The following is a 27397-nucleotide window of genomic DNA, read 5'->3' as shown; positions in this document are numbered from 1 at the left end:
TGCTCTTGGGGTGGACGGGCTGAAAGTGCATGTGAGTTTAGTTTTGGGTTCAGTAAAAAAAAGAGTGGTTTTGGTGTAATTACAATCCCTATGGACCAATGTTGTCATTGAAATGTATATTTAGGATTGTTGCATAGGCAATGCATGAACAATATTGAATGGATTCAAGATCTCAAGAGAATGAATTATAGACAAGACTTCCGGACATGACTCCAAGATATGGTCATGGTGAGCTCATGAGTTGATTCATGGTTGATCAAGTCTTGAAGTAATTCAAGTGGATATTTCATCATGTGCCTCAAGATATTGTGGTAGAGCACGACGAAGACAAGTGATGACCAACATGATGCTTATAGTGCAACTCAATAAGGACCACAAGCGAATTGAGTCATTGGTGATCACGTCTTGGAGCAATTAGGTGAAGTGAAGGGTTCATTGTGGCCTTCGAGAAATTAAGATAAGAGTCGTATGTGTAGGCTAGGTGATACTCATAGGCTTGTATAAAAAAATCAGATACTCCATGAGAGGATAACATCAAGTGAAGATCATCATCAAGATTGAAAAGGACAAGTTCAAGTTAGGCAAACCAAGGGATTATATCCTTAGCTCGCCGCCTATTTTGTGAAAGCAAACATTCAAATATGTGCTTAAGTGAAGACTTCCCTCGTTACAATAATGAAAAGCAAAACAAATATGTACTCCCTCCGTTCGGAATTACTTGTCGCAGAAATGGATGTGTCTAAATGTATTTTAATTCTAGATACATCCATATTCGAGACAAGTAATTCCGAACGGAGGGAGTAGCTACCGAAGGATATTCCCTTGGCAACGAGGTGGCTTACCATAGCATTTTCTTAATTTGGGAAATAATTAAATTAAGTAAAAGAATGATATAGTTTATATACATTTCAGGCCGGGCTGGTCATTTATAGGTCATGCTTTTCAAAGCAAAACTTGGACTGGCCCAGGGGCCCGGACGTCCAATAGTGTTGATCCGTCGGTCTGTTCCAGAGCCGTCGATCCGTGATCTACCCTACGGCTGACCGGGAGAGCTATTTGTCGCATTAAGCGATCCCTCAAAATAGACGGGAAAAAGAGAGATCAGCAGGAATCAATACCTGGCCATCACGGACACAAGGCAGCGGTACTAGCCACTACGCCAGCCAACAGTTTGTAAAACATAGGGGCGCGATTTACTTGAAGCAAAAATGTCGGTTTTCTCTTCTTCTTTTTTTCTCGTTTTCTTTTCTTTTTTTCTTCTCTGTTTTTTTATTTTTCTTTTTTATTTTGGTTTTCTTTTCTTTTTTATTCTCCGGGTTTTTTCATTTGTTTCTTTAGTTTTTTCATTTTCCTTTTTCTTTGATTTATTTTGTTTCTTTTTTGGTTTTCTTTTTTATTGGTTTGTTTTCTTTTCTTTTTTCTTCTCCATTTTTTGTTTGGTTTTCTCTTCATTTTTGTTTGGTTTTCGTATTTCTTCTCTGTTTTTTTCTTTTTCTTTTGTGTTTTCTTATGTTTGTTTTCGTTTTCACTCTACATTTTCGTAACAAGTGGTCAACATTTTTTGTATACACGTTCAACATTTCAACATTTTTTTCAAATCTGTGTTCAGCATTTTTAATACTTATTAAATATTTCAAATATGTTTTCAATATTTTGTTCCCACAAAGCAAGTTTAGTGACCCATTTGTCTCAATTTTCAAGTTTTTGTATGGAAGTGTTCCCGCAATGCAAGTTGGTGTGCTGTAGGTGTATCTTTTAGGTTTGATGATGGACCAGACAAAGTTTAATTTTCCAAATCATAAACTCCATTAAATTTGACTTTTGGGGATGGGCTAGAGATGCTCTTAATTCATCCAAAGCCTGGATGTGGATGGAGCAGAGAGCTAACTCGGGCACTTTATACGGTGGCAATATTGACATGAGCAGGTCTTATCACTTAAGTTGTACACAACGCGATGCTCAAAACACCGACGATCCAGTGATTTACCGTCTGATTTATCACTACTCAGGGGAGAATGATAAGATTACGCCTTATCATCACCGTTTATCTATAGGGCCTACTTATAACTCTGACAAGCAATTTATTGACAATACATCGACAGATCAGGCATATTCCTAGCACCATATGTGCAAGAACTATGTTTAAAAAAAATTGGACCTTGTTATGTACTATAATATACTCCCTCTGTTCCAAATTACTCGTCACAAAAATGGATGTATCTAAAACTAAAATACATCTAGATACATCCATACTTGCGACAAGTAATTCAGAACGGAGGGTCCTACTTTATTTGTCATTGTACAAGGATTCCAAGGCAAGTGTAACAATTCTATCCAATAGTGTTTTTTGTAAAATATAGCATATTTTAGTGCTAGGAACCCAGGATTTGCAAAAAAAGTAAGTCAATTAATAGCCGATCGATAAAATTGAGTAATCAGCCGATTTCTGATTAATCTCTAATCCCCAGCTGATGAAACGCTAACGATAAGTAATATCCTCAACATTAACAATGTATATTTCTCGGCACCGAACTGATCAGCAAATGGACAACCAATCCGCAGTTACAGGTATCATACGAATGCATTACTCAAAAATCAGGTAGTATAATAAACAGCTTTGCTAGACCAAAAGATCCACGAAAATGGCAATGTATAGGTGACATAACACAGAGATCAATAGCTGCGACCCCAGAATGACCACTTTTGAGCGGGCTTTCCGGAAGCAAAGCACACGGTTCCTGAAGTTTTGTGCAGAACATCAATGTCAATGTTAGTGCATCTTGTATGGAAGCATCATTTGCAAGAAGCACAGCAAAAGAGAAATCAGAATGAAATAAAAGCACTGCTGTCTGCATAGCGTACCGGAAGGAAGATCTGGCTGGTCAAATGGAGTACACAATGTTTTCGCAGCCCCAAGTTCACCTTTGGTCCGAGCTTTCACGTCCTTCTCGACCTCCTGCACAGCACAAGGGAAGGAATTGTATGCTAAACATGCCAGAGTTTGCAATTAACAACAGCAACATAGAATTTGTGCCAAATGCTAGTCCTCCACTCGAACAAGTCATCCTGCGGTTAATATGATTTGAAATAATTTTTCCGCCTCCCGTTCATGAGGATCATGGTAATTAACAACAGCATTTACTAATATGAACTAGAGAGCACAAACAGCATCCAAGAGCAATAAGTGACCTAACAAAGGAGGGGTGCTCTGAATCTTATGTATGCCTGGATTGTAAATGGAGCTATCAGGTGATGAGCAAACTGAAACTAGAACTTCCTCCTCCATGCATTAGCTTCAGTTTAACCAACTTTTTGGAGTTTTATATAATATCAAGGTTTAGCTATACAAGTATCAAAACAGTTCTGCACAAATGTGCACATCCCATTACTCCTACTACAACCAGCTTTGCAGTATAGTAAAGTGCATAGAACATACGCTAGATACCAACATGTGTGCCATAGTCATTAGTTCCTATTAGTTATTAAGTAACTGACTGAAAAATATCAGGGTGGGAGGGGAATAGCAAAAATGTAGGGCAGGAAATAAAATACCTCTTCATCACACCATGGAGCCAAGATCAACTTTTTGTTGTTGAGAGCCGCTATGAATTCATCCCAGGTGCTGATGATTTCAATGCATGCATCTCTTTTTGCTTTTGCTGTTTCCAACAAGTTTACTTGAATCCCATCCAGCAACACTCTAACCTGCTCAACCAAGTCGGTTGAAGGAATATCAACCTTTGTACCATTGTCTCGTCGGACAATACGCACCTGTAAATACAAAACATTATATTCCATTCCTCTGCCAAATGGAAGTTCATGAAATGATAAGAAATTAAGGGCTTTGAATCTTTGCTACAATTCTGCATAAATCTAATCCTCCAAAGATGAACCAGTTTGTGGGCGAAATCATATGGTTAATCAGGCAAGTCAAAATAACTCTAAATTCCTCTGCCTAAGATATCCCACTGAATCTATTCTTAAAGGAGAAATCAGTCCATGCAGCTTTAGATCTAAACAATAGTCAGCAACTAAAGATATTTCGTACAAAGAATTTGTAGAACAAATGGCTTATTCAGTACACATGAATGCTTATTCCTGATTATTCAGAACATGTAGTATCTTTTAGAATATCAAGTATTATTAAATAAGAATGATGTGAAGAAAACAATAGCACAGATGCACAACGAGTCAATGATTCCCTTCTATTTTGACATTCAATTATAAAAGGGTTCTAAAAAAATAGTTTGCTAACCGTCTCAACACTCAAAATTGCCAAAACCCAGTAAGAGAACAAAACAAACAGGATACAGGTGAGAATCAGTAGACAAAAGGTTAATCATAATTCATTGGACTCTTAACAGCTAAAGAGAAAATATTAATTTCGGGTCGGTTGTTAAAAATACCTAGTACTTAAATTCTAACATGTGTATGTTAACATTAGCCACTTGCTTTCACCACGCAAAAAAGTAGTTACGGCCTAAGTGCAATGTATGACGTTTTCATAAAATTTTGAACACAAGCGCATACACACATCTTAGGCTTCAGGAACAAGTCAAAGAAGCAAAACATCCAGCATCTTCAACAAATAGGAACAAAAGAAAACATGCTATATGAGGGGGGAGAGCAACCTGTCATAAGGTGGCAGAATTGTATGACGGATATGAAAGGCAATAGTGCCAATTGTGAATATTTGTAGAGTGCAAAATGAAAATCACATACACAAAATAATATACTATGTGACAAATTATGGAGCAAATTATTCACATGATTAAGAGTCAATAACCAGTACCTGCTTGTTCGCCAGATCTTTTGGACCTATCTCGATTCTCAAAGGAACACCTTTCATTTCCCATTGAGAATATTTCCAACCTGGAGAGTAGTTTTCACGAGCATCCAAATCTGCTCGAATCCCAGCTTGATTCAAGGTGTAAACGGCCGACTCACACGCCCCTTTAATAGCTGTTGTGTCAGCATCTTTAAATGGCACAGGAATAACAATGACCTGGATAGGTGCCACCTTTGGCGGCAGCACTAAGCCCTTGTCATCACCATGTGTCATTATCATGACTCCAATCTGCAATAACAGCATAAAGCCTACATATTATAAATGGAAGCATAACTAAACAGAACATTCAGCGACTGAAAAATCACATACACAAAATAATATACTATGTGATATTTTAACAAACAAAATCATGATATAGCCAAAAAGTTAGAACACATGGCTATTGCCAACACTTTGGGCTAGTATTAAAAGCTACTCCCTCTGTCCCACAATATAAGATCATTTTTCAAGCTAACATAGCTTTTCCAATGCAATGAAACGCAAAGGCTATTTGCGTTTTCTCAAAAAAAAAAAAAACGATCTTATATTGGCAGTACCTCCCAAGTGCTTGGTATTAGGGCACACTAAGTTCTCAACAAAACAATGGATAGAACAAAAAAAGAAGACTGGTCATCATGATTTTCATCAAAAAAACAATGGATCAGGCCTTGTTTTGAGTTAGGCAACTCTATACATGATATACATAGAATTACATGGAACTGCAAAATTAGATTAATTACATTACATACAATATACCCATTGTTGGGGCAGGGGCCCATTCTACTGGTTATTGCACGTCTTTCCCTAGTAAACTAGGCAAAGTCAATTTCTACTCGTAAATTGTAGAGCTCCTGTCTTTCGAGATTCCTCTAAATGAAACCTATACATTTTGGAAAGAAAAATACATCGAGGTGTATACTGGCATTCCCCACACTAGTACTTCATATTTATCATTCTGTCAATGCCTTCGCAAAATTAACACTATACTTCTTTACCATGAACCTATTCTCCAACATTTGATCTTTTATGATCAAACTTATAAGCTTATTGGAACGTTTACATCACAACAGGATATATAAGCAGTAAGCGCACCAATATGATTCAAAAAGTGATGCCACTTCCAAAACTTTAGCAATAAAAAAAAGGATCCCAGCAAAATCCATTTCGAGTAAAAGAAATACAAGAATTACCGAGCGGGTAGTGTATGCCCAAGAGTTCTGCCACACCACGGACCGTTCACCCTTTTCATTCTCAAAAGTGATATCAAACATCTTTGCAAAGTTTTGACCAAGACAATGGGAAGTTGCACCTTGTATACCACGGCCAGTATTTGGAATGAAGGCCTAAAGAAAAACAACCGATAAACTTTAATCTTGCAGTAAATGAAAATAGCACTTGTATTTTTACCAGGATAGATTCGAAAAAGCTACATGCAGCAAGCAGTTTCTTATCCATACCTCCACACTGGTTGTATAAAGTCCACCAGCAAACTTTTCCATCTCACTTTTCCTCCCTTTGGACACTGGAACTGCTAAAAATTCTTCATATATTCTCCTGTAGAGTTCCAATATTTGGAGGACCTGATAAACATTGCCATAAATGACTGGTTATCCTTTTGATATTTAACATGCAAATTTCATAAAATCATCTTATCAATCATAGAACTGATATCACAATACTGCATTTATTCAAGTGTTACTCCGACCCATGAGGATTGACTTAAATAGTTTTGCAAGCAGAATAACAACTTAGAGCTTACAAGTAAAGTTATGGGTGTGTGGCGTTGTGTAATTTACAAGGTCAAAATGCTGATCCAAGTTTCCATAGCTTACATTTTCAACGAGTATATACCCTCCATTTGGTTATTTCCAAATTCTAATGTCATTTATTACTACAAACGAAATTACCTGCCTCCTAATAGTGATAAGTGGCCTAATAAATAGGTAGTGCAGTCTTATTTGCTTGTATCTTGGTTAAAGTGTATATATGGCCTAATAAATACTCAACATGCCATGCATTCAGGAACGGAGGATGTAATACCTCTTCATCTGCCTCCTCTTTAGTTGCAAAAACTGTATGGCCTTCTTGCCAAAGAAATTCACGGCTCCTGAGGAGAACGGTTACAGATCATGTCAAATCAAATAACTTGAAGCACATGCAGAATGTTTAGTCCAGACATGTCACAAGCATTACATAGGAAAAAAAGGCCTATTAGCCATAATGACAAGCTTTGCAGAAACAAGGTGCATGAATTCGGTTTATACATCCATTGAGAAAATCAATTGTGAAAACATCATCATGATTGTGAGTAAATGAGCAGCAGATTGCTAGAATATAACAAATGAAGAAAGGTAATTCTCACCCCAACAAAAGAAATGAACAAAGTTGGTGGGTGTTATTGGTACCATACACAAATACTGGAATGATTGAAAATTTTCAGTGTAAATTCTGAAGTCATGAAACCTCATTTATCTTCCTTTGGTTTTTTTGTTTCAAATGGTCTAGCAACCAATCATCTCAATATTAGCATGAAAATTTTCACTATAGTAATTTCATGATTTTGATGGGAATATTAAATGTGATGTCCTTGACCCTTGGAATACTTGAAAAGTTTCGCACTTCAACAGCCATCTTGCTAAGATACTGCTTTTTGCAAATGAATGTACTGCTTTTGCAATAATTTAATATATTATCAAGCATGCAATTAGACACTATCGCACCATTAACTACTAACAAGACAGGCACTATAAGAAAGTCAAACTCGGAGAAATGCCTAAACAAATGTGATGATGGGCCACCAAACAGTGAACTACCTTATGAAAGGAGTTGGATTGCTAAACTCCCATCTAACAACATTGCACCACTGGTTACACTTCAAAGGCAAGTCCCGGTGGCTTCTTATCCATTTAGAGAAGTATGGATACATGACCGTCTCACTTGTTGGACGGATTGCAATAGGAGCTTCCAGATCAGATTTTCCTGATTTAGTAACCCATGCTACCTGGAGGACAAATGAAAAGGTTACTATCTTCAGAAGACAATATAAGAAAGAGATAAAGTAAATATGGAACAAGCTAATTAGAACCATAGCACAGAGAAAAAATAATTAACATAATACCCATAGAGCTGTATCATGATGAACTGGTGACCAAGCACATTGTTTCCTATACCTTTTGTTTTCTGTCCTATACCATGAATTCATATAAAAACCACTACACGGGTCAAAGCAAATAGTAAAACACAACTTACTAGGTGTGTTAAGGTTAAAGAAAACAATTATTCTTTTGGTCCACAGTGGTACCTTGACAAACTTTGTCACAGGTCTGGGAGCTGTTGTCACTATTGTTTATTTTCCTTTCAAATGTTAACTTTCCAACAGCTACTGTCATAGGTGTACATGCAAATAGCTGACTAAACCAACATATTAACTTGCAAAATACTTCATCCGAAAAGAAGTAAAAGGCACACCTCAGGGGCAAAGCCCTCAATATGGTCTTTCTCCTTCTGCAGAACATTCTCCGTAACAAACAAAGGGAAATAATACGGTTTCAGCTTCAACTTTTTTATTTCCGCATCAAAAAATTCCTGCACCAAATCACATTGTTGTTACTTACAAGTAAAAGATAATAATGTCACTATCGCTTGGTAATTGAAAGATAAAAACTAATAGCAACATCAACGGCAAGGTTACTGATGTTGATTATGAGTCAAAAAGTATAGGTATGATAAGAAATAAAACATATGCAATAACAGCTTTCCAACAAGACAGCAACACAGCAATGAAGGACAAATGGAACTTAAACATATAACACTGAAAAGAGGCATCAAGGATTATGTGTTATGAAATGTTGATTGGATATTGGCAAAAGAAAAGGAAGCAACATGGGCATAAGCATAAGAGAAGTTTCAAATGGCACCCAAAATCAGTCTCCGAAAAAGAGGCAACTCTTAAGAAAGGATGCATATATTTCATTGCATAGAAGGGAATATACTACTAAGAAACAGTGAAATACAGCTTGGTCATTTGGATATTAGATTCCAGATGATATTAGAAAACTTACTTTCAGCAACTCCCATATTTCCATCGCCCAAGGCCTCAAGATATAACAACCAGAGATGTCATAGTACTCAATCATTTCGCTGTTAACAACAACCTGGACGAACAAATAAAAAAGCTTAAAAGAAGCCCCTACCAAGAGCAGGATTAATTTGCAGTATGAAGGAAATTTTGCTAATAGAATGTCTGATACTCAAAAGCAAAAACTATAACATCATCAAATCCTGGAAGATCTGTAGTTTCTCTTCAAGAACAACATACAAACAGAATATTTGACATAGAACAGTTCAAAAAGGAAAAAGAAAAAGCAGTAGATAATATGTGCGCCAATATTGCAGATTGGTGCAGTAGTATGTGTCAACAATCTTAACACTATCACAACACAGAACTTTAAACACGGCTATCATACGAAATCTTGCCTTGGGCAGATACTATGAGCACCTTACAGAACTATTTCCACATTGCACCCACCAATTCACCATGCGCCCAAATCAACTTGTAAATAAACCTCACCAAGCCAACGATAAGCAAGAAGACACACCTCGGAGTACCACTCCCCGAAGTTATCATCCTTCTTGTACCCCATCCCCAGTTTCGTCTCCTTCTTCACCTCCTTCTTCTTCTTCCCTGCAATCCACAAACCAAGAAACAAGCTCAGAGAACGCAAAGATCAAATATCAAAACTCAAATCCAGAGGAGTTAACAACTCAAGAAGAAGACAAACAGGAACGCACCTCCACCTCCGCCCTTGTTGGTCGACATGGCTAGATCCCGAACCACCGCTGCAGCACAGGTAGACAAAAGACAAATCACAATCAAATAAGCTAGGAAAAATTCATGAGGAGCAAGCAGGGAGGGATTCGGCTTGCTTCCTCTACTGATACGTGTATCAGTATCGGGCCAATACTGAAAGGAGAAACAACCACTTCAAAAGGTAATATTTTAGGTCTGACTGTTAAAATCAACAGCACAGCGTAACAGCCACTATATTCCCAGTAATAAACAAGAGTTGGTAAATCTATCATGCCATTAATACCACTAGTACTAATGTGTTAACCAATTCCTGCTCTCTCAAATTGCATGTTACTGCTAAGCTTTGTTTTCAGGTCAACACGATGCAGATAAAACAACTTAATATTTTCCTTTTCATATATCGTCATTCATTGCATGTTTCACTGCTAACAAGTTTAAACCAAAAGATTTGCTCATCTGAAAAACTTGAACTACAATTTGTAAATATTTGCCCCTTCAAGCATTATCATCACAAACACCTACCAAGCAAAATCCTCTCACATGTAAACTTGAACATGCACTGGAAAAATCATGAAGCAAGTACTCATCAAGAAATAATCATCGTTATATTCTCATAATATCAGATCTACAGCAAGTACTTTTTCGGGAACACGCAAAGCTTGCGTATCGTTGCATTGATAGAAGAAGTTAGAATGAGTACAACAGGTGGTACAAGACATGACACGGACGCAAGGGGCGTGAACATGGTGCCCGAAGCGGAGAGACATAAGATACTCGACCCAAGCAAAGAAGAACACAGCTAAACTCGCCGACCAGAGAAGCAATCCAATCAACTAGATGACCAAAAGCTCCGAATCTAGCACCGAGGACGCCGCGAGCAACCAAGACAGCGCCTTCAAGAAGGAGAACGACACCGGGAAATCCGAACCATAAGAAAAACAGCCATGGCAGCGCCTCCAAGAAGGGTACGGCACCCGCGGGTGTCGCCGCTACCAACATAAGATGCAGGGATTTCTCCCTGGCCAATTTCGAGCAATCCCAAGCCGTCGGAACACGAATCAGAGAGGAGGTCGTCAGGCATTGGCCGGAGTTGCGACTGCAGGAAGGCGAGCCGCGCACAATGCCGGAGGAGGCACTGGGCGCCGCTGGACGTGCGAACTCCGAAGGAGGGCGAGGTTGCATGGCTGCGCGGAATGAGAGGCGGCGGGTATGAGACGGTGGCCGTAGCCCCGGACGAGCGACGATCTGGAAGGGAGCACAGACCCGGGCCACCCGGGACCGGAGCAGCAGGGCGCCGGCGGGCCCAAGAGCTGGAAGGGCACGCAGCTCCTGGAGCAATGTCGGAGACAAAGATGCACCGGGATGGACGGCCAACCAAGGAACCGGCAGGGTGATGGTGGTGCAGAGATGCGTGAGGAGCTAGTGAGCCAAAGGAGCCGGAAGGGCGCAGCCCCCGGGGCTCGCTGGGTCCGAGGCCGCGCCGACCATGAACACAGGAAAGGGACGCAGGTCCATGGCCGCCGGGCAGAAGCCGCCCCTGCGGGGTGGTGGTGGGTGGCTGTGGTGTTGAAGGGGTCACGCGCGCAGCCACACTCCTGATCGGCGAGCTGCAACAAACAGGCACCGTCCTGCAGGACAAACCGCCTCCATGGCTGCCTCCCGAAGAGGCCGGCCCGAAGCTCGAGCAGGGAGTAGGGGTGGCTCGGTGTCGGGGGTAGCCGCTAGGGCGCACCCGGGCGGAAAGCACCGTCACCCGCTGGGAGGAGCACCCAAATCGCGTCCGGGAGCCAACGGGGGGGCGGCCGCGGCAAGCCACCCGCGCCGCTAGCGAGCAGGGGAAGCCGTGGGAGGCCGCTGCAGACGCTGGTGGAGGCCGCCGGAGCCGCCGAACGAAATCTGGGCGGTGAGGTTGGAGAGGGCGGGGAATTGGGGCTCGGGGAAGGAGAAACGGCCCCGCCGCCGCCATCCCAGGGCCCGGCGCGGCCGGCGGCGGCGACGCGGGGTGGGCGGACGGTGGGTGCCCGGCCGGCGGCGGGGGTCAGGTTCGGGGCGTCGCCTGGCGTGTGGGGTAACACTTCTACAGCAAGAAAAATTTGAGCAATCAGAGGGTTCAAGAGGAAGGAGTGGTTGCTACCAGGGAGGGAGGCGCTGCTGGTGGGAGCGGCTGCTCGACGGAGGTTGGCGCTGCTGGGCTCCTGTACCGGCGGCGGGCAGCAGAGGCTTCGGCCGGCAGGGGCGGCGGCGGCGGCGGCTAGGAACCCTAGCTGTCGCGCTCTTTTTGGGGGAGGCTCCGCTTGTGCAATCTCTTGTTATAAAGGACGCTCGACGGTGAGAACGGGTGAGTATAGCAAGAGTAGGGCGCAAGTAGCCAATTAAGAACGAGTGGGGCGATTTGGAGCCCGGGCTCAGCTGCTCCGGATATCTCCCTCGTCTGTTCCAGTCTCGTGATCCGAACAAATCCAGCTGTCCTGGTGGTTGTGAAGGCCGATAAAGCGGATATACGGTTGAATACGGTAGCGAACAGTGGCCATGCGCGTGGGGAGGCCTGACGGCCGTCGGCCCGAGTCGGTCTGGGCCGTGTACCAGGACCGTGACTTGGCCAATGGGCCGTGGACCAGAACGTTTGCTTTTTTGTCAGGGCCAAGGATCAGATAATGGGTCCGTGACGGGTGTCACTGTCTGAGCCGCCTGCCGGTCGGCGTGGTCACGCCGAGCATGCACGTGCGGGCGAGAAAAGAAAATGACATCTCCAAGGATTAACCTCGTTCTTTCTAGAGACCTCGGCTGTCGGTCGTCCTCAACCAACTACGTAGAAGAAAAAAAAAGGAAGAACAGGCAAGGTCACCGGAAGGGTGTGATTTCGGAGGTGGGTGGGGTGGGGGCGCCCTACATTTGTCGTCGGCCTGCGTGTTGATGGACACAGAGGGCATGGAGTTTCTGCTTGATGCGGTCGACAGGTCAGTCAATCCCCTACTCACCGCCTGTCAGATTTGTGTTGTGCATAAACTATGTAGATTTACCCTATGTGATTCGCTGCCGATTTCCTAGGTTCCCTGTCCGGCAGGAGTTTGCTAATAACCTTGAACAACCAGATCCGGTGCCTCTTCTATACTTGTTACAAAATGGGGGCGGCAGAGAGCAAGGGGGTGCTGCGGCGAACAGTGGGTCTGGCGTGGCTCAGTTGGCCGGGGAAGAAGTCTCGCCCGACGAGCAGGGCGATGGCCGGCGAAGGCGAGCTGCGTCTCCGACAAGGTCCGCTCAGTCAACCGACGGGGTTAATCCAGAGGCCCCCGGCTGGACCAAAAGGTTAGAAAACAATTCTGATGCAGTAATTTGCTTGCAAATTACATACTGCGTACAATCACGGGAAGGGTCCCCTCGTGTGCTTAGTCCAGAGCCATTTATAGAAAAAAAATGCGGAGAAAATGAAAACTACGGCTTCAGCCCCACCTCCCTCCTACTTAGCAAGAACAACCACCATAACAAGAGCAGTAAGCATGATGTTGACAGCTACCATGAGAATAGAGACAACAACGAGGCCCTGTCCTGCAAGGACGGCTCCGGCTACGGCGGCCGGCCTATCCGCTTCAGCAATCAGGTTGCTCGCCGTCGGCGGGGGTGTCTGCACTTGGTGTGGAGCTTGCGCCTGGATCTGGGCCTGGGTGGCAACAGGAACCATCTGAGCCACCCCGTTGCCCTGGTAGACACCAGATCCCTGGCCAGCTGGGTTAATCCTGGCTTGCCGCCGAGCAGTGGCGATCTGGTGAGGGGTCATCCTCCTGCAGTATGCTTGCTGGAACTCGAAGAAACGACACTGTCGTGCCTGCACAAGAACAAGGTATGATATCCACAAGCATTAGGCAAGCCTCGTCTTTGGAAAAAGTGATGCGTCGAATGCGAAGCCTTCGAGATTCAGAACAGAAACTTACATCGTACAGCATGCACTTGTAGAACCGATCCCCTGCCTGCCCGTCGGATCTCGCTACATTGGTGACAACCTGGTCACCGCAAAATGGCACGTCATGAGAGGGAGTGGCCAATCCGGTGGGACGGGGAGAGAGGTTGACGAGGAGGCAGACATGACGGAGAGGACGAGGTTGAAGATGGGGATGGATGAGCGAGTAGCTAAGCGGATGACGGGCAGAGGATGCCTGTATAATTAATAGATGCGGTGGGCGGATGGCGAGCGAGTAGCTGGGGGCATTTATGAACGGGCGACGTCATTCGGTGAGGCCGTGTCACATACGGCTCATGATGGCTCAGGAAATGAGCCGAGCCATCGCTAGCCTTCCTGATCCACTACGGCGACGCAACGACGCGTCTCAATAAATGAACGACTGCGGCGCGGGGGGATCCATATACGGTCATGCAATACAAAATGACGCACGGATCTCGTCGCGGACCACCGGCATAGATATCGGGAGCATCTAAGCTCGAGCACAAAAACAGATTTTCGATTAAGAACAGCCTAATCCCTGTCCTCTCACACACTTGGCGATTTTAACCGTCAAATGACATGTCTAGAGCGTTTTTGGCCATACGATTTGCCATCTGCTCAAAACCAAACGGGCTGTTATGTAGGCAGCTATTCTGGTGGCCGATTTGCAGGTTTGTGGTTGATTGGACTTTGTCTCCCACAGAAAGCCCATTTATCCCGATCGCGCTCAAAGAAAGCCTTTCTTTAACTGCTTCATCTGATCTGTACTCTGCCTGTTCCTCTGCACCCACCCCTGGCGCCAGCAGAAGCCCTAAAGAAGATCATCTTGCCTGGCCGCGCCCTTAATCCCGCTGTAGGCACACCCTCGACACCGAGGATGCCGCCTCCGCGCTGTCGCCCATATGAAGCCCACGCCAGCTTTCCAGGTATACCGCCTAAGGGGGCAAGGCCGAACTGCGGTGCCTCGGGAACTCACCGGTGATGGCGGGAGAGGCGCCCGCTACCAGGGTAGGAAAGCACCTCCGAGACGAGGGAGGTGATCCAGCACGACGCGCATCGCCAAGGCGCGCGAGGTGAGCCGATCCAGCCGATGAGGGGATCCAGATGACAAGGGCCATTCAATTGTTGAAGGTACCCGCACCACAAATGCCCCTGGCTGGTTCTGATCTGTTGCTTTGGGGGATTCTTGCAGGCTAGATATCCATAATTTTGGTAATACTCTGAAGTTTCCTGAAGCAAGTGTGGACAACGGTGCCCCTGATGTTGCACATGTTGGTAAAAGGTCATCCAATATGATGTATCCAAGTCTCTCATCATCCGCATCAAGTGACCAAACATATCGGCTTGGGATGCCCATTAGTCCATCTATATTTATATCAGTCCTAATATGTCCTACGTTCAGCATTTGAATCTAAAATAGGGAACACAAGGCGTCATCCAATATGCTGTATTCAAGTCTCTCATCATCCGCATCAAGTGACCAAACATATCGGCTTGGGATGCCCATTAGTCCATCTATATTTATATTAGTCCTAATATGTCCTATGCTCAGCATTTGAATCTGAAATAGGGAACACAAGGCCTCTCCAATTAAGACTAGATGGTTCATCACTGGACTCCATCGATCCTTACATTGTTCTAGAATTTCAACATTTCTGATCTAACAGTTGATTTGACAAGTCTGGGATGTGATTTTCTGGCTTGGGTAGTTATTTGTAGTATTTATTTTGACAACTTGCACTCCGAAACCATGAAAAAATCTTCTCAGTCTGAAAGTATGGACAAACATCCCACTTTAGTAGCTACTTATGTGCCCCTGTTTGATGCCAAGTAATACAATAGTTCTACCATCTTCTTTTTTTCCTTTGATGTCCAATTTGCCTATCATTCTAATCACAGTGTTGGTATTTCATATTCATGTTGAGACTTGCATACTCTTGGGAACCACGGGAGTATCTACTTTGTGCGTTCATCCTCAGATCTCTTACTTGATTCCCCAGACCATGATGTACATTTGAATTGTGTTTGTGATTTCTTCCATGGAAATTAACATGATGTCCATATTATCTCCAGTCGATTCATGGGTATGACGCCATTAGGCATGTCGCCGCCCTCAAGTGGCGCGCATGCGGCCTCTCCTCCATTGGTGGGAGCGCCGAATCCCCATGGAGACAAGTGGCGCGCATGCCACATCTCCACTGGTGGGAGCACCGGATCCCCATGGAGACGCAGCAAGCAGCTGGTGGCCAGGGGGCGCAGGCATAGTGGCGAAGGCCCTCCACCATTGGCGAGAGCACTGAATTTCCATGGAAATTCAGCGAGCAACATGGTTCTGTAGCCACCGGCCTGGGGGCATAGGCGCGGCGGCGGCCGACCCAATCAAGGTTTGCCTGTTTCATGAGTCTATCTTTTTTGCAACAATACAGTATTGTTTAGCAATACTTACTGAAAGGAAGAGATCTCCTTGTTGCCTAGATCTCTTAGTTGCTGTCACAAGTGCCGATGTGCAAATGTGGATTGACAATGACGTGCTGGCAGCTCAAAGAATGAAAGGAGCATGTGTACCCATTGAATCAGATCGGCCTTCACTACCTGGTCGGTCAGACCAAATGATATTTTCGTCAATCCTTATCATGTCTTCCTGTGTAAAATCCTACATTAAAAAGGTTCTTCTTTTTTTGGCGGTGTAAAAAGTTTCTTCTCTTGTTCAGATTACATGATTTGGCTAGTACCGGCTAATATACTGCGGTCTGAAGGGAAACAACTTAGAGCCTCTGACTGCATTGCAAAAGGTTAGTAGGTCAATGGTCCTGAGTCCTGCTCATGTAGTTGTACCAATGCAAACTGATTGATGGGTACACATGAATCTGAACTGCTTTGACAGAAGTAATACAATAGTTTTTCTGTCATTTTTTTCTTTTTGTGTCCAATTTGCCTATCATTCTAATCACACTGTTGGTATTTTATATTCATGTTCAGACTTGCATACTCTTGAGAACTATGCGAGTATTTGTTTTGTGCGTACGTACTCAAATCTCTTACTTGATTCCGCATACCATGATGACGTTGGTAATTCTAATTGTGTTTGTGATCTCTTCCATGGAAATTAACATTATGTCCATATTATCTCCAGTTGATTTCACGGGTACCTTCACTACTTGACTCCCAATTTTTAACATTATGGCAGAGTTGATTTGTGGTCTGCCATATTATCTCTAGTTCAGAACTTGCCGATGTAGTTGACGTGCCTCAGTGGAATGAAGAGAAGTCGCAGATGACATAGTTAAATAGTCATGTTCAGATTTAGACTCGTACATGGTGTCATCTCATCAGTATATAATCTTACACTGCATACTGTGGAAAATATGACCGTGGTTTAACCCACATGTGTGTGTTGGTATATAATCTGTAACACAAACACAAAAGGTATAGGCCCCGTTTGGTTCGGCTGTGGATTTCTAAAAGTAGCTGTGAAAAATCTGCTGTGGAAAAACAGTTGTGGAAAATCTCATGTGAAAAAGATGTAGGTCATTTGGCAAACCAGCTGATACAGCTTTTTCAGATTTTGGCCCGCAGCGGAATCAGATTTTGGAAAGCACGTCCTGGGCTGCTTCCGCTTTTGGTTCAGATTTTGGCAGCGAATTTCTGGAATTGGATTCTGCTGGGTTCGCCCTTTGGTTCAGATTCTGCTGCACGGTAGCGGAATCCGTCGATAAAAGCTGAACCAAATAGGGCCATAAAAAGGTTGATTGCCAATTCTTGCACTCGGCCTTTCCTCCTTTGTGAACTTAATGTATGTTCTTTGTATACGCCACTTCAAGATAATCTGTATAATAGTTATAGGGCATGGCTTCACCTTATAGAAATAAATCTTTTGGAGAGAAGATATTATAACTGAGGTATCTGCCACAATTTTCTTGGAGAAGAAGTATACTTGGAATATTGTGTTTCTCTTCCTGAAAGTTTTCTCAAACCATTCATAGCCAATGAATCTCAATTATTCAATTTCCATTCCATGTTCTCATCAGTGGAACTATCGTTGTATCTCTGTTTTTCCCATGTGATCCGGGATGATAGAAACTCTATTATATTAGACTGATGTCTTACCTTTCTTTTCTAATATTGGCTGGGCTAAAATTCCTACTAGGCTTTCTTAGGGAAGAATATGATCCGGTGAATTTTTAGCTCTATCAAAAATATTTATGGATGATGAAGTGGGTTTGAGACATAACATCTCATGATCTTTCTACTATTATTTCTTCAAGTGCCTTTATGTTCTAAGCATATGTAGTTTCATTGTTGCATCAATTCTGCTTCAAAGATTGGGAAATGATTAATGCAACCAATGTCTAAGCTCCAATATGGTTTCACTATTGTTTATTTTTTAGCCAACACAAAATACCCTCAATCATATATGTTTATGCAAATATTACTATCATGTTGTCTGTCTCCACATATTTACAGAATTCCTTCCTACCATTTTATTGTAAAAATGGATGGGCGCAACAACGCGCGCCATCGATGATCTAGTTGGACTTGGACACCACGGCCGACGCTCGCGGTACACGAGTGGCCCCATGAGATCGGCGTGGCCGCATCGGTGGAAGGATGTGTACAGTCTAGTCAGGATATGGTGCAATGCAATGACTTTGTTTCCTTTGATGAACTAACTTTGTTTGTAATGCTGCGTTTGGATGTCTCGATTGAAAAGCTTAAATTGGATATCGTATTCCCTAGCTTTCAGTTCAGCGTTTGGCGGGATCGAATCCAGCCTGTCTTGGCTTGCACGCTATTTTTCCCTCTAGCAATACAGGGCCATGAAAGCCGATCTAGGAGATTTCTTTGTACAAATGGACCTGGGTGACAAAGCTGAAAGATCGTGGATGTCGCCTAGAGGGGGGGGGGATGAATAGGCGCTTTTAAAATAATTACGGTTTAGGCTTGAACAAATGCGGAATAAACCTAGCGGTTAATTTGTCAAGCACAAAACCTACAACAACTAGGCTCACCTATGTGCACCAACAACTTATGCTAAGCAAGATAAACTACTAGGTGATAGCAAGATATATGACAAGAAACAATATGGCTATCACAAAGTAAAGTGCATAAGTAAAGAGCTCGGGTAAGAGATAACCGAGGCACGCGGAGACGACGATGTATCCCGAAGTTCACACCCTTGCGGATGCTAATCTCCGTTTGGAGCGGTGTGGAGGCGCAATGCTCCCCAAGAAGCCACTAGGGCCACCGTAATCTCCTCACGCCCTCGCACAATGCAAGATGCCGTGATTCCACTAAGTGACCCTTGAGGGCGGTCACCGAACCCGTACAAATGGCAACCCTTGGGGGCGGTCACCGAACCCGTACACTTTGGCAACCCTTGGGGGCGGTCACTGGTACCCGTCAAATTGCTCGGGGCGATCTCCACAACCTAATTGGAGACCCCGACGCTTGCCTGGAGCTTTACACCACAATGATTGAGCTCCGAACAACACCAACCGTCTAGGGCGCCAAGGCACCCAAGAGGAACAAGCTCTAGGGTGCCCAAACACCCAAGAGTAATAAGCTTCTCAAACTTCACTTCCACGTATCACCGTGGAGAACTCAAACCGATGCACCAAATGCAATGGCAAGGGCACACGGAGTGCACAAGTCCTTCTCTCTCAAATCCCACCAGAGCAACTAATGCTAGGGAGGAAAATGAGAGGAAGAACAAGAAGGAGAACACCAAGAACTCCAAGATCTAGATCCAAGGGGTTCCCCTCACATAGAGGAGAAAGTGATTGGTGGAAATATAGATCTAGATCTCCTCTCTCTTTTCCCTCAAAAACTAGCAAGAATCCATGGAGGGATTGAGAGTTAGCAAGCTCAAAGCAGGTCAACAATGGGGGCAAAAACGAGCTCAAGAGATCGGGTTCATTGGGGAAGAAGACCCCTTTTATAGGAGGGGGGAAATCCAACCGTTATGTGCTCAGCCCGCACACGAGCGGTACTACCGCTCCTGGTCCCGGTACAACCGGGACTCACAGTATACGTGCAGAACCCTACCAGGCGGTACAACCGGGCGACCAGGCGGTAGCACCGGTTGAGAAGAACAACCGGAGCAACCGCCCAACCACCGCTCAACCACCGCATAGGAACAGAAGGGAGTCACCCCTGAGTGCGGTAGTCGAGCGGTACCGGGCCGGTGCAACCGCATGGCCTTGAGCGCTCGGGCGGCTAAGTCCTGAGCGGTAGAACCGCTCCGGACACCGGTGGTATCGGTACGACCGGACCAACCGGGCCACCACCGCCCGAGTACCGCATCAAAACAGAGGCCTGACCGGTACTTGGGCGGTGCCTGGCCGGAACAACCGCCCAAGTCTTTGCTGAGCAAGATAGCGGTACCACCGTCCGGAATCAGTGGTACAACGGCTGAGAGCTCCAAGCGGTACTACCGCTGGGGCTCGTGGTACTACCGCTGGGACCAGACAAAAACCACTTCCAAGAAAACAAGAACTGTCATAACTTCTGCATATGAGCTCCGAATTGAGCAAACTCAAGCTTGTTGGAAACAAGACGACGAGTAGCATCAAAACAGCGACTGGTAATAGTAAGAAGAGGCAGGGGAGGTATGCCTAACAAAAGGAGGAGTGAAACCTCCAACCGAGAAGAATCAGCAAAACCTCCAACGTCGAAAACATCATAGAAGATGCATGCGAACTCCGTTTTCGATGAACTCAAGCTTGTCATCAAGATGACCATAAGCTCTAAGACTCACAAAGAGAACCAAACAAGAACCAAGAAATATGATGTAAGGATGCAATGGTTTGAGCTCTCTACGAACGATACGATCAAGCTACTCATCGAGAGCCCCCCTTGATAGTACGGCAATCGATCCTATAACCCGGTCTCCCAACTACCATCATGAGACCGGTAAAATAGAAAACCTATCAAGGGCAAACCTTTGCCTTGCACATGGTCCACTTGAGCTAGATGATGACAATCTTGACTCCCTCAAGTTGGACCACCTTTCTTGATTGTGTTGACTCGATGAAGACTAGTTGATTGCTCCCCCATACTCCACTATGGGTGAGCCACTCTTTCGCACATCTTCACAAGTCCATTATCACCACAAAGGACGGCAAGCTTCAAGCATTTGATCTCTTCGTGATCCTCCACTTGAACTTGCACACCGCAACCTAACCCCACAAAGAACTCTCATGAAGACCATGGGTTAGTACACAAAGCGTAATTGACAATTCTTACCATACCATGGGATCACTTGATCCCTCTCGGTACATCTTCTGCGCTTTGTGAGTTGATCAACTTGATTCACTCTTGACTTAGTCTTGATCAACCTTGAACCTTTCCAATTCTCTTCATTTGAATGATGTCTTGAAGGTAGACATGAATGATCACACAATCTTCTTCTTCAAGACATGCTTGCAATAAGCTCAACTCTCACATGACCAATCTTTGGATAATTCCTTGAATAACACCTTGGTCGACACAAACTCTCCTTGAAATCAACACATGCACTCCAAGAAAAGCCTATGGACAAAACCTTCAAATATAATTCAAGGAAACCATTAGTCCATAGAGATTGTCATCAATTACCAAAATCAAACATGGGGGCACCGCATGTTCTTTCAGAAGCGTTTGATGATTTGGAGATTGTCGAGGATGATCCGGAGATTTGGGAAAGTGTGAGATTCTTAGCCCTAGCTAGGGTTCATATAGACAAGTCGCTTATCCAGGCGACTTTTCTACCGGGACATGCTTGCCGCGTGGAATCCAGCGCAGGCGGTTCGCTTCCGTCTTGTCGTACAAGCTTCTTGTTTCGGGGTTGTTTTGAAATTGTGTTGTTTTAATGTGTCAGTATGATGGTTTCCGCAAGGCTCGGGAGGTGCCGACTGTGTTTATGCGCTTTGGTTACAAATACATAAGTCGTCGGATCCGTTCTACAAGAAGGGAATCATGGAACAACTCGTGAAGAACGCAAGTGAGATCTTGGACATGAGGTTGAACGGGAACCCCCGTGGGGATTATGTGAGAATACGTGTGTGCCATGATGTGAGGCAAGCACTAATGCAATTTATGAGCATAGTTAGAGCAAATAACCGCCAAGTCTTCTTGGTCCGGTACGAGAAACTCGCAAGGTTCTGCAGCGTGTGTAGGCTGGTAGGGCGTGAATTTAAGGAGTGGGGTACCGGAGCGCATGAGGAGAAGAGCAAGAAGTTTGGGTCATGCTTGTATACAAATGTGCCAAAGCAGACACGTACCGATGACAAGTTTACCAGGTCGGCAGGGAAGCAAGCCGGCTGGTAGTGCAACACCGGCCGGGAGAGGGTCTAGGAAAGCAAAAGAGGACCCAACAGTTGTGGACACAACATCTAGTCCCTTCAAGCCTGAGAGTGCCCCCATGCAAATTGATTCTGCTATAAGGAAAAGATTGAATATGGAGGGCGAAGAAGGTGTCGTGGTTCTAAGCCTGACAGTAGAGTGGGGGGTAGGTATGGAGAGGCAAGGTCCTAGCTATGGAGAGGTTGTAAACACAAGGGATGTACGAGTTCAGGCCCTTCTCGGAAGAAGTAATAGCCCTATGTCTCGGAGCCCGGAGGCGGTCGAGTGGATTACGAGTATATGAGTTACAAGGTGCCGAACCCCTCTACCTGTGGAGGGGGGTGGCTTATATAGAGTGCGCCAGGACCCCAGCCAGCCCACGTAGGAGAGGGTTTAAGGTGAGTTAAGTCTGGGGCGTTACTGGTAACGCCCCACATAAAGTGTCTTTACTATCATAAAGCCTACTTAATTACAGGCCGTTGCAGTGCAGAGTGCCTCTTGACCTCCTGGTGGTCGAGTGGGTCTTCATGGTCGAGTCCTTCAAGTCAGTCGAGTGAGTCCCTTGTTGGTCGACTGGAAGGCGACCTCTTCTAAGGGTGTCCCTGGGCAAGGTACTTAGATCAGGTTCATGACCCTACCCTAGGTACATGACCCCATCATTAGCCCCCGAATGGATTGAGGCTTCGAGTGAGGAAGGAGTTGATGTTGTTTCCGATTAACCTTTGCACACTGGTCGTGCGTTGTTCTGGACCAAAGAATCTCTTCGTCGATAGTGAGCAACCTGTCTTCAGTCGACTCGATCCATTCTCTTCTTTCGTCGAGTGATCTTTCGGGCTTCGGCGATCTCCGAGCGACGGATCGCGGGAAACCCCGCGTCTGACAGACCGATCTGCCGTTCGCGGATTCCGCGGGATGCGAAATTTGGGGACGCGTGCGAAGCGGAGCGGACCGCGGCGCTCGGATGGGACGGGACATAGACGCCTCGATCCCCGCGCCGCTTTCTCCGCCACGTATCCCGTCTGCATAACTGTCCCTGGATATGATTAGATCGACCGGGCCCACCTGTCATCCACTCGGAAGGGACCTTATAAATGCGCCCGGCGAGGATTTCTGTACTGTGCCTCAGCATTCTCTCTCTCTCTCTGCTCCCTTCGTCCCCGTCCAGCGCGCTCGCTCTCGCCCCCGCACAACTTCCCCACGCGCATCTCGCCGGCAACCATGGCCAAGGAGAAGACGGCGGCGCTGGAACGTGCGAAGAAGGCGTCGGCGTCGGAGAAGGCGAAGGGGAGATCTACCAGCCGCGGCGGGTCTTCGTCCAGATCCCGCCTGCCGAAGGGCTGGGTCCAAGGAGACTGGATCCAGTCGACCATCACAGAAAAAGACCTCCTCGACATGGCCAACGAGGGCTTGATCCCTCATGGAGCTGCGAGGCTTCCGGGGAAGGAGTGGCAGCCCCAGCCAGAAGAGGGTGAGTGTGTGCTCTTGGCCACCCATGTTGATCGTGGATTTTCTTTGCCGCCGAGTATTTTCTTTCGTGGCTTCTTGAACTTCTTTGGAGCGCAGCTCCACCACTTTACCCCAAATTCTATCGCCTATCTTGCCGCATTTGTGTCCATGTGTGAGGGTTTCTTGGGCTGTCGACCGCACTGGGGTTTGTTCAAGCATATATTCACGTGTCACTCTCAGACCGTGAAGAAGGCGAGCCCAGGCGATGAAAGAACCCGAGTCGTCCAAATGTGTGGGGGTCTGGGGATCCAGGTGAGGAATAAGAGCACCTTCCCGCCCATGACCTTTCCCGAGTCAGTCAGAGGCTGGCAGTCGACCTGGTTCTACTGCCAGGACCAGTCGACGCCGGGGCAGTCGAGTGGACTCCCTCAGTTTACCATGGACCGAGTGAACAAGCCCTCCTCTCTGAAGTTGATTCCGGAGGAGAAAGCTGACGTGAAGATGTTGATGGAGCGCGTGGTGCAGTTGGTTCGGGAGGGAGTGACGGGCATGGACCTCCTGGAGGTCTTCCTTAGGCGTCGCATCCAGCCCCTTCAGTTCCGGAGCCACTGCATGTGGTTGTACTGTGGGACTGAAGACGAGACTCGAGTCCATCCAGAAGCAGTCGACGATGTCACTCTGGAAAGATGGATGGTAGCCGTTACCGGAAACAAGGATAACCCACGCGGAGCCAGAAGGATTCCTCCACTCGACCACAACAGCGATCCAAACAAGGTACGTTTGCTCTGCTCTCCACTGTGTTCTTGTCGCATTCATCTCCGTTTATCCTACCGACTGGTCGACTGATCCTTGTCTTGATATCTGCTAGGCTCTCACCGAGCTGTACTCGATGCCCAATGGGGCACAAGCTCCGACTGAGGAGGGTGAGGCGAGTGGGGGCGAGAGCCAGGAAGAGGAGGAATGGGACTCGGACGTTGCAGAGGATGGTGACGACGACGATGATGATGACGGTGATGAAGATGACGTTGAGGACGAGGAAGAAGAGGAGGAGGAGGTCGTACCACCGCGCTCAGAAAGGCGGTCGAAGCTTGTCCACGACCCTTCGACTGAACGTGGCAAGGGGGTTGCGACCGTTGTCCAGTCGACCAAGCGCCCTCGGACCACCTCTCCGGTGCCGACTGAAAAGGCGCCGAAGCAGCCCAGGGCGGCCTCGTCGAAGCCGATCAAGCTCCTGCCGAAGATGAAGGTGTCCATCCCCACCATATCAGGGTAATCGTGCTGCTTAAGTCTTCTTATTTTGTGTGAACTTTGTCTCTGGTCGACGCTGAAGTTAGTCGACTGATCCTTTGGAGTTGCAGTGCTGCTACTTCTGAAACCTCAGCCCGGGCTGATGACCACGAGATGGAGGACGCAGCAACTTCGAAACCAGGTACTGTATTCTTAACGCCGTTCTTAGTCGACTGACTCGCGATCTCTGATCCTGATTCTTCTCCGTAGCTCCACCCAATACTGTTATCAATCTCCCTGATGATGATGAGGATGAAGAACCACTGAAGCGCAGGAGGAGTAGGAAAGCGTCCGCCAGTAAGGTGCCCCAGGATGTGACGGCGCCTGAGATTCTGATTGCGGAGGAAGAGAACACCACTCGACACACGATGTCCTTCGCAGATCCATTGACGAGTGCTCAGCAGCCCTCCCTCTTCACGACGCACCACGGCCCAGAGGACCAAGCTGGCGCGGCGAAGGAAGCGATACGCCAGGCGGGAATCATGATGGAGCAGCTAAAGACCATCCGGGATGCGAGCCAGACGGCTTATGACGCCAGTTCTGCCCTTCAAAGCAATGTTCAGGTCAGTCGACCACTGTTTGTTCTGTTGGATATGCTACCAAAAACTTTTCCTTTCCGGAATTTATAGTAGTCACCCACTGGGTGTGTCGATTAAACTCCGTGTTAGCGGGGGCACGCTGAGTGCACCCGCTGGGTGTAGTCCCCAAGGCTAAGGTCGACTGCTGGCAGTCGGCCTTAGGCTTTATGATGTCAGTCTTTCTGTCAGTCGACTATGTCGACTGGATTTCACAAACCGGTGGGGGCACGCTGAGTGCACCCACTGGGTGTAGTCCCCGAGACTGTGGTCGACTGCTTGCAGTTGATTACAGTCTTAAAGAATATATCTCTCTTCTTTTTTCTTTTTTTTTTGAGGTCGACTGGTCGACTTTGTCTTCAACAGAATTAGTGGGGGCACGCTGAGTGCACCCACTGGGTGTAGTCCCCGAGACTACGGTCGAATGTTTGTATTCGGCTGTAGTCTTAGAAACGTGTGTTTTTTCCTTTTTCACTCGGAAGTGAATTATATTTGACATTTAGTCAATTGGTTCTTCGCAGAACTCTTGTGATCTTGTGGCTCGCTACTCTGAGCTGGAAAACAAGCACACTCAACTCGAGCTGAGCTTGAAGCTGGTTCAGGAGAAGCTGACGAAGGCAAAGGAGGAGACCGAAGGTATGTTTGGTGAGATCCTGACGACTGTTTTTCCCCTTGCTTGTTTCAAAATCTGATCTTGCTGTAACTTGCAGGTAAGGTAAGGGAGGCCCAACAGAAGAAAGACCTCGAACTAGCTGAGAAGATCAAGCTTGCTGACGAGAAGTTAGCTTCAGTCACCAAGCTTGAACAAGACAATACCAATTTGAAAGCTGCTCTTGGGATCGCCAACAAGGAGGTCAGTCGACTAAAAACTGATAAAGCTGCCCTGACCGACCAAGTCAGTAAGTTGACTGGGAAGAAAAATGATCTGGAGGCCTTCCTGAGTGGTCTTGCCAAGAAGCTGTTTCTTATGCTTGAAGGTAAACCTCTATGCTCGGCAAACATTTCCAATTGTGGTTTTTCCATTCGACCATCCCCTTGACTTAGTGATCATCCTTGCAGAATTTTGTCAAAACTTTGAAGAAGAAACTAGCCGGCTGGAGCCAAACCTCGACCCCGTCAATTCTCCGGTGAACGACGAAGTTGCCATGGATGTTTTCCGACTGGAGTCTCGTGTTGCAGCTGTCGTGGACTATCTCGCAAGGCTGAAGGCCGCCACATCTCGCATCGACTCGACGCTCTGGCCTGAGGAGACACTTCAGAATGACCTTGAGTCGCTGATGGCCCGCTTGAACTCGATCCCTGGTCGAGTGCAGGAATGGAAGAAGTCTTCGGCTCGGTGTGGTGCAGATGTTGCTCTGTGTCTGGCCCGAGTCCACTGTAAAGATGCGCGAGAAGAGAAGCTGGCGGCCCTTCGGGTGGCCAACACCAAGAAACACGACTTTAGGTCCTTTATGGAAACTTTCCTTGCAGCTGCCACTCGGATCGCCGACGGAATTGACCTTGATGAATTCGTTGCACCTTCCAGCCCTCCACAGGAGGGGTAAAAAACTTCTTCTGGCTCGACGCTTTAAATTTGCCTCGGTATGCCGAGTGGAATTGTAACCGATAAACCTTAACAGGCTTAACGCCTGAGCACTCTCGGTTCCTTTAGATATCGATTCAAACTTGAATTTGGTGCTTGAATACGATTGCCTTTGGCTCAAAATGTCTTTTGCAGGTTCAAAGCAAGGCGCCTTTACTGCAATCGACTTGTTCTTTAGTCCACTTAGGCGAGCACTGGGCTGTGGCTAAGCCCCCGAGTGGAAGCCCGGCTTACCACTCAGTAGGATTTCTATAACTTTAGGCGAGCACTGGGCTGCAGCTAAGCCCCCGAGCGAGAGGTTTACTCTTCACTCGGTAGGATTTTTGTAACTTAGGCGAGCACAGGGCTGCAGCTAAGCCTCCGAGTGAAAGTCTGGCTTAACACTCGGTAGGATTTTGATAACTTAGGCGAGTGCTTGGACTGCAGCTAAGCCCCCGAGTGAGAGGTTTGCTCTCCACTCGGTAGGATTTTGACAAACTTAGGCGAGTGCTTGGACTGCAGCTAAGCCCCCGAGTGAGAGGTTTGCTCTCCACTCGGTAGGATTTTGACAAACTTAGGCGAGTGCTTGGACTGCAGCTAAGCCCCCGAGTGAGAGGGTTGCTCTTCACTC

General features: G+C 46.1%; 2 protein-coding genes and 1 long non-coding RNA gene across 5 annotated transcripts; 1 reads left to right on the top strand and 2 right to left on the bottom strand.

Annotated features, from left to right (window-relative positions):
• Nucleotides 1–2480: 2480 nt before the first annotated feature.
• Nucleotides 2481–11946, bottom strand: LOC119270042 (proline--tRNA ligase, cytoplasmic-like). Its single transcript, XM_037551991.1, has 13 exons — nt 11773–11946; nt 9620–9667; nt 9427–9512; nt 8890–8982; nt 8297–8413; nt 7642–7829; nt 6869–6935; nt 6286–6408; nt 6019–6171; nt 4793–5077; nt 3553–3771; nt 2863–2956; nt 2481–2738 (listed from the first exon to the last, which is right to left on the bottom strand). Exons 2-13 carry the CDS (start codon nt 9645–9647, stop codon nt 2674–2676), a joined length of 1518 nt encoding a protein of 505 aa, XP_037407888.1. The 5' UTR covers nt 9648–9667; nt 11773–11946; the 3' UTR covers nt 2481–2673.
• Nucleotides 11947–12682: 736 nt separating this feature from the next.
• On the bottom strand, nt 12683–13945 carry LOC119272626. Its single transcript, XM_037554076.1, has 2 exons — nt 13568–13945; nt 12683–13461 (listed from the first exon to the last, which is right to left on the bottom strand). Exons 1-2 carry the CDS (start codon nt 13577–13579, stop codon nt 13096–13098), a joined length of 378 nt encoding a protein of 125 aa, XP_037409973.1. The 5' UTR covers nt 13580–13945; the 3' UTR covers nt 12683–13095.
• Nucleotides 13946–14343: 398 nt separating this feature from the next.
• Nucleotides 14344–18157, top strand: LOC119272625. 3 transcript variants are annotated; one of them, XR_005134771.1, is made up of 5 exons: nt 14344–14648; nt 14768–15959; nt 16051–16170; nt 16287–16367; nt 17138–18157. It is a non-coding gene; the product is annotated as an uncharacterized LOC119272625 (long non-coding RNA). The 3 variants fall into 3 exon arrangements; XR_005134770.1 differs by having other exon boundaries at nt 16287–18157; XR_005134769.1 differs by having other exon boundaries at nt 16051–18157.
• Nucleotides 18158–27397: the final 9240 nt, after the last annotated feature.

Source organism: Triticum dicoccoides, chromosome 3A (genome assembly GCF_002162155.2).
Source record: "Triticum dicoccoides isolate Atlit2015 ecotype Zavitan chromosome 3A, WEW_v2.0, whole genome shotgun sequence".
NCBI lineage: Eukaryota > Viridiplantae > Streptophyta > Magnoliopsida > Poales > Poaceae > Triticum > Triticum dicoccoides.
Note: the sequence above shows the minus strand (reverse complement) of the source record. Positions and strands in the feature narration are given on the sequence as shown.

Bases quoted from the DNA above. Each gene is read 5' to 3' on its own strand.
- LOC119270042 (XM_037551991.1), bottom strand. From the start codon at position 9,647: ATGTCGACCAACAAGGGCGGAGGTGGAG. The intron at 6,936-7,641 runs GTAGTTCACTGT...CGTTCTCCTCAG, and splicing joins AATCCAACTCCTTTCATAAG to GAGCCGTGAATTTCTTTGGC. The intron at 3,772-4,792 runs GTACTGGTTATT...TTGTATTTACAG, and splicing joins AAGATCTGGCGAACAAGCAG to GTGCGTATTGTCCGACGAGA.